The sequence below is a fragment of the Plasmodium gaboni genome, chromosome 13, assembly GCF_001602025.1.
Source record: "Plasmodium gaboni strain SY75 chromosome 13, whole genome shotgun sequence".
Lineage (NCBI taxonomy): Eukaryota > Apicomplexa > Aconoidasida > Haemosporida > Plasmodiidae > Plasmodium > Plasmodium gaboni.
Genome location: NC_031493.1, coordinates 302,279 through 309,603, shown reverse-complemented (window position 1 = coordinate 309,603; position 7,325 = coordinate 302,279). Strand labels below are relative to the sequence as shown.

Genomic DNA, 7,325 nt, shown 5'->3' with positions numbered 1-7,325 from the left:
TATATTCTTACATTTGAGATTATATATTATCAATAGTTTTAATGTGCATATATATATATATATATATATATATTTTCATTATTCTTTTATTTTCATTTTTTTATGTTATTATTTACTATATAAATTTGATATATTTTTTTCAGGCCATAATGAGACATTCCTCATCAAAGATGCTACTAGATACGTATACAAAAGCGGGAAATAATATTATTCGTGATGGTCTTGATAACTTCAAAATATAAAATATATATATATATATATATATACATTTTAATATTCCTCTTAGTTCTTTGAATGAATATATTAATTATTTATTTTTTTCGTATTTTTTTTTTAAGTTACAAATATGAAAATAATTATATATATATATATATATATATATTTTACATTTAAATTAAATAAATACTTATATTTTGTTGTTAGTTTATTTTATTTATTTTGGTGTTTCTAATATGTTTTTATTTTTTTTATAAAAAATACTTCTTTGTAAATATTTTAAATATATTTATTTTATAATTGTGTGTTTGTCTTGCTAGTATATATTAGGTTATGTGATCTTTTGGTTTTTTTTTTTTTTAATGAGAAGTATTCTTCTTCATTGTCTTGTTGTCGAATGGAACATGATATATGTTTTAGTTTTTTGTAATGCTGTTGTCTTTATTGTTTATTTCATCTTTGATAATTTCCTTATCTTTTTCTTTCATTTGCTCTTTTATAATGTTGTTGTCTTCCTTTTTAATTTCTTCTTTTATAATGTTGTTGTCTTTCTCTTTTACTTCCTCTTTGATAATTTCCTCATCTTTCTCTTTTATTTGATCTATGATAATTTTCTCATCTTTCTCTTTTATTTGATCTATGATAAATTCCTCATCTTTCTCTTTTATTTGATCTATGATAATTTCCTTATCTTTCTCTTTTATTTCCTCTTTGATAATTTCCTCATCTTTCTCTTTTATTCCCTCTCTTGTAATATCATCGTTCCTAATATTTTTGTCATCATCTTCTCTTTTATCAATTTTATTATCCTGGTTTATATAATTTTTTTGTTCATCCATTTTATATTTATCATTATTCATATGATTATTTTTTGGATTTATTAAATTGATTAATTTTTTATGATTGGTTTTCTTTTGATAAGATTGTTTGTAATTTATATTTTTATAATTATGATGTGTGTGATGATTATTATTTTTCTTGTAATGATGTTCTTTTGATAGATTAAAAAAAGAGTTATTTAAAACATTAGTAGCCATATTAAATATGGAATTTAATTTATCTGTTTCCATAATTAAATTGTATATATTACTTTTGGTTGTAGTATCTTTTAAAGTATTTAAGATATTATTTTTAACATTATTGTTTGCATTTTTTTGTTGAATAGTTTGTGTAGGTATATTATTTTGTTCTATAATTTCTTTATCATATATATATGAATTTTTATAAATATTATTACTATTATTTTTTGTGGGGAAATTATAATGATTATGTTGTGTAGTATCTTTATTTATATGTTTATAATTCTTTTTATGATTATCATTTTGATAATTCTTATTAATATTCTCTTGCACGTTAACATTTGTTTTTTCGATATTATCTGTATTATTTATAATAGTATGTTCAGTTGTTATAATATTTTTTTTTTTATTTGAGATTAAACAAATATTTTCATTTATATGTTCATCGGGCATAATATTATGTGTATATATATTTGAATTATTTTCCTTCACATTATGATCTGCACAATTATTATTATTATTATTATTTTTACATTCGTCATTTATTATATCCACATTATAATTTTTATTATGATCATTTTTATTTCTGTTTGTCTTGTTCAAATAATTTGTTGATTCATTTTTAACATCATTTACAATATTTTCAATATTTTTTTGTAAATATTCATTTTCTTCATCTAATAATTTATTTTTGCTTTTTAATATTTCCATACTATCTGATAAATTGATAACACAATATTGTAACTCTATTATTTTTCGAATTAAATCTTTGTTGGATATCCTTTCCAACTTTTCTTCGTTTAATTCATACATTATTATATCATTGTATTTTTATAATAAAAATGTAAGATTTTTTTTTTTTCTCAAAAAAAAGGGATCCCATATTTTGAGGGTAACAAAAAAAAAAAATAATAAAATAAAATAAAAATAAAAATAAAAATAAAAAAATAAGATAAACAAAAAAGTATAATACACCCCAATATATAAATATTAAAATGATATATAAATATATGTATGTATATTATTTTATTGTTATTATTTTTTTTTTGTCGTACCTAAGTTTATATATATATATAATTATTTTATTTATTTTTTTTTTTGATGAGCACACATGTTTTTTCTTCAAGTGTGGAACGCTGCAACATATATATATATATTTTTATTTATATTTATTTATTTATTTATCCATTTTGTTAATTTTCGCTGCTACAATTTATAAAAAATATATAAACTCTGAACTATTAATTTTTCATTCTCTTCAGAAATTATGTATTGAATAAAATATATATATATATATATATATATATATATATGTATGTATTTATAAATTTATGGTGATATATATTTTAACTTGTAAATTATGATAAATACATGATAGAGTATTATATATATATATACATATATTGTGTATACATTTTCTTTTTATTATAATGTATAAAAGAATATTTGATAGGAATGAGTTTTGTTTGTTTGTTTATATTAAGAAAAGATCATTACATATAGATGGTGCTCAAGAGATTTTTCATCAAAAAAGTAATATTAAGAATGAGAAGAATAAATTTAAGAACATCTATGTTTCTTTTTCTTTAAACAAATATATAAACATCAATAGTTTGGATTCAAATAAATTTATTAGAACACCAATACATTATCAGAAATATAAAGAATTAGTTGATAGCATAAAATGTGCAGGTAATGTTAGATTACAGAATATTCATTTAATAAGAAAAATAATAAATTCTTTAGAAGTATATATTATAAATTATTTAAATAATTTAAATGATTATAATAATGATATAAATTATAATATAGAACAACAATATAATCTTTTATATGATGAAGATGAACAAGAAATTACTCCTAATAGCATTATAACCATATTAATTAGTTTATATAAATTAAGATATAGAAATATAAATTTTCTAAAATTATTAGAAAAATATATATATATGAATAAGGAATATTTTAAAATATCACAAATACATTTAATTTTATATATATATTCATATTTTAACACTATAAATAATATCTTTATTAATTCTATACTTTCTATTATATTAAAAAATAAAGAATATCTAACAAATGATAATATTCTAAATATATTCACTTCATTATTCTATATAAACTGTAAGAATCAAAAAACTATCGATATATTAATTGATTATATAATAAACAATGAATTAAATTTTCACATTAATATAATTATTTATATATTAAATAATTTGAAAAAATTAAATTATCAAAAAATTAATTTAATCCAATATTTCCATCCACAAATTGTTAACAAACTATATATGTTAAATGATGAAAAAAATGTACATTATATTGATCCCTTTTTTTTAAAAAAAAATATTTCAAATGTTATGCAAGACAATAATATAGATGTATTGAAGCAAGACATTTATAAAGATGATAGTGTTAAACAAAGAAATGATGATATAAATATAAACGTGCAGACATATATGAATCATTATAGATATGATAATAAAAATGAATATATGAATAATTATTCTTATGATGATCATAATTATAAAAACAATAATTATATTTGTAATCACAATAGTGTAAGTGGTAATATAAAAGAAAAGAAACACACAAATAATAATAATAATAATAATAATAATAATAATATAAGCAGTAGTAACATCAGCAGTAGCAGTAGTAGTAATAATTACAAAATTAACCAGTTGAATGATATTCATCTGGATTCCTTTTATGGATCACTACATAACGAATATATTGTTGAAAACCAATGCACACATAATTATATATATGAATATTATAATAAAAATGATATTCATGATAAAAAAAAAAGGAAAATTATTTTATTAATGGATGTCATTATATACTATAAATATTTTAAAGAAGAACTATTAAAAGTTTTATATGAATATATTTTAAAAAATTTAAAAACATATGATACTCAAGATATATATTTTATTATTTCTAATATTTTCAATTTCCATTTATATAATTACCCATATATTAATTTATTAAATAATAAATTATTATTAGCTTTGTGTTATAATTATATACCTTTACATAAAAATTGTCATTGTGTACTCTTCTTATCTTTAAAATTGTTGATGCAAAAATATAATTATTACAATATATTTATTGATAATATATTATTTCATAAAATAAAAACAGAAATTTTAAACATACAAGAAAGACACTTTCTAAATTTATTGACTCAATATAAAAATTCTCATATTATCAAATACTTGTGTGATCTTTCTTTGATATATTGTAATTTGCTTGTCATAAATGACGAAGAAAATAATGATAATTTTTATGTAGATATTATAGATACATTGAAAAATAATCATCACTGTAATATTTTTGATAACCAAATATATAATGATTCTATAAAAAAAGAAAAAAAACATCATATAGATAAAACAAGTTGTCAAATAAAAAATAATATACAACAGAAAAATAAACAAAAATGTATTCACCATATTAACAACCATATATATACTGTAAAATATAATGAACAAAATAAATTACTATTATTTGAACCTGACATTTTATTAGATCTATTTTTCTTTTATGTTGAATTGAAATATTATAAAGGTATTTTTCTATTTCTAAAAACTATATTTCTAGGTATTACAAATTTTAAAGAATTCGATATATTTTTATTCTACAAAATTAATAATTATCTTAAAAATATAAAAACAACAAGCCACGAATTAGATAAATATGAACATGTTCATATTTATAAAAAATTCAATGCCCTACAAATCTTACAAATATATGAATACTTCAAAAATTGTTTTAGTACATATGACGACTTTATTAACATAAAAAAAACCTTACAAAATGAGGAGGAAGATGATAAAAATAACATGTATCATTTTTATTTTAGAAATGAAATTTGTAATATCATTAAGAATAAGCATACACATATATCAAATACAAATTCTCATTTGAATGTATTATTAGAAAATAATTCGAATAGTAAAAGACAAAACATTCAGAACATACAAATAGTTAATGATATATATAATAATGAGGTGACAAATAAATATATCTATACCAATTCAAAAATAAATTATATAAGTCCAAATAAATCATATCAGAAGTATATTGTGAAGAAAGAAAAACATGAATATGATGAACAAATAAATTTCGATTACAAAAAAAAAGAAGAAATGAATATACCAAATAGTTTGTATAATAATATATCCATAAAATATGAAAAAATGAAACTTTTTGATATAAATAATTATATTTATAATATAATTAATAATATTTTTATATACGCCCCAGTGGATTTATTTGCTTTACATATACATTATTATAATTCATCGAATATAAAATTTTTACTTAAGAACATCATTTTTAAATTAGCTTATTTAAATGTCAATTATTTAGCCTTAGTCATATCCAAAATATACAAGTTGATCTGCAAAGAAAACGAAAATGAATATGTTGTTTTTTTAGATTTCTTTTTCGATTATTTATTAGGACAAGAAAGAAATACTGATAAGTTTATGTATAGACTAAAAAATATGGATCAAGAAAAAATAAACAATATCTTCAATATTAATACAAACGAAAAAAGGACACTTATTGATATTATATACAATAATAGAGTTCATAAAAATATTCATGATGAGAAAAAAATAAAGAAACGTATTGCATATATATTATATAAAAACAATAATATTTTCAATTCTGTGAATAATGATATAATTATTAATGAAGAATTTTTAAACACATTCTTCACGTATGTTGTGAATAAAAAAAAATACAATTTTATGTGTTCATTTTATTATATGACGAACGAAAGCTTATATCTTATTTTAAATTCATTACAAATAAAGAAGAAAAATGAAAAATATATTGAATGTATAGAATTAATTACAAATATTATGATATTTAGATATATACAGTATACATATAATGAAGAAGAAGGTAAAAATTATTCAAACCAAAAGGAAGAATATTATAATGTTGCGAAAAATTTAAATTCTTCTAATGATAATTTATATGTTATAAAAGATATAAAAAATTTACAACTTAATTTGAATTTGTCCTTTGATGAGCTAGCCAAAGAAAAAAGGAAACTTCAGGAAATAAAAAAAAAAAAAAATTATGAACATGTTCAGGTAAATAATACAAATGTGTGCAAAATTGAAGAAAAAGAAAAACAAAAGTATATATTAGAAGATAATTATAATAATAATATTATGAAAAAGATAAATAATGAAAGAGAGAATTTATATAATACTAATCCAAATATAGAAAATAAGAACAATTGTATTAATATAAGTTGTGATGATAAAGAAGTAATTGATAAGAATACATTTGAGGATAATAATATTATGAAGAGGTTTATTGAAATATATTATAGAATAATTAAAGTTCGATATTTTCATGAATTACCTATAAATAAACATATATTTCGTGAATTATCTATAAATAATGAATATTTAGATAATCATAAATTTTTAAGTTTGCTATTTTTTATATATAAATACAAATTTGATAAAACAAAATATATTTTTATGTTACAGAAAAGGTGTTTCTTGTATAAAGAATTATATTATACACATAGTAATTATAGAATAATATCATTTCTTTGTAAAAAATTAAATATCCACATTGATGATAATATTCGAACAACTCCAACAAAACAGACATCATACGATTATGAAAGGTGAATAAAAATGTCATGTATATGTGTGTACATATATCTTTTGTTATAATATGTATATTATAAATAAATAAACAAATATATATATATATATATATATATATATATATATATATATATATATATATATATGTATATACTGTTATATGTATATATAAATACCGTTATATATATATAATATGCCTTTTTTTTTTTTTTTTTTTTTTTTTTTTTTTTTTTTTTTTTGCGTATATGTATACAATTACATCTTTACATAATATGTTTCAAAAATAAAAAATGAAGGTAAGAGGTGAAAAAAGTTCACTCTTTTTTTTTTTTTTTTTTTTTTTTTTTTTTTTTTTTAATTTTTTTTTTTGGAAATATTTTTTTTTTTTTTTTAATATTTTTTTTTTTTTTTTTTATATTTTTATTTTTTTTTTTTTTTT

General features: G+C 17.8%; 2 protein-coding genes across 2 annotated transcripts; one reads left to right on the top strand and one right to left on the bottom strand.

Annotated features, from left to right (window-relative positions):
• Positions 1–632: 632 nt before the first annotated feature.
• On the bottom strand, positions 633–2,048 carry PGSY75_1308700 (hypothetical protein; the record flags this gene model as incomplete). The annotated part of the gene is made up of 1 exon (XM_018787152.1): positions 633–2,048. One exon carries the CDS (start codon positions 2,046–2,048, stop codon positions 633–635), a length of 1,416 nt encoding a protein of 471 aa, XP_018639894.1.
• A 617-nt stretch (positions 2,049–2,665) lies between these two features.
• Positions 2,666–6,907, top strand: PGSY75_1308600 (hypothetical protein; the record flags this gene model as incomplete). Its single annotated transcript, XM_018787151.1, has 1 exon — positions 2,666–6,907. One exon carries the CDS (start codon positions 2,666–2,668, stop codon positions 6,905–6,907), a length of 4,242 nt encoding a protein of 1,413 aa, XP_018639893.1.
• Positions 6,908–7,325: the final 418 nt, after the last annotated feature.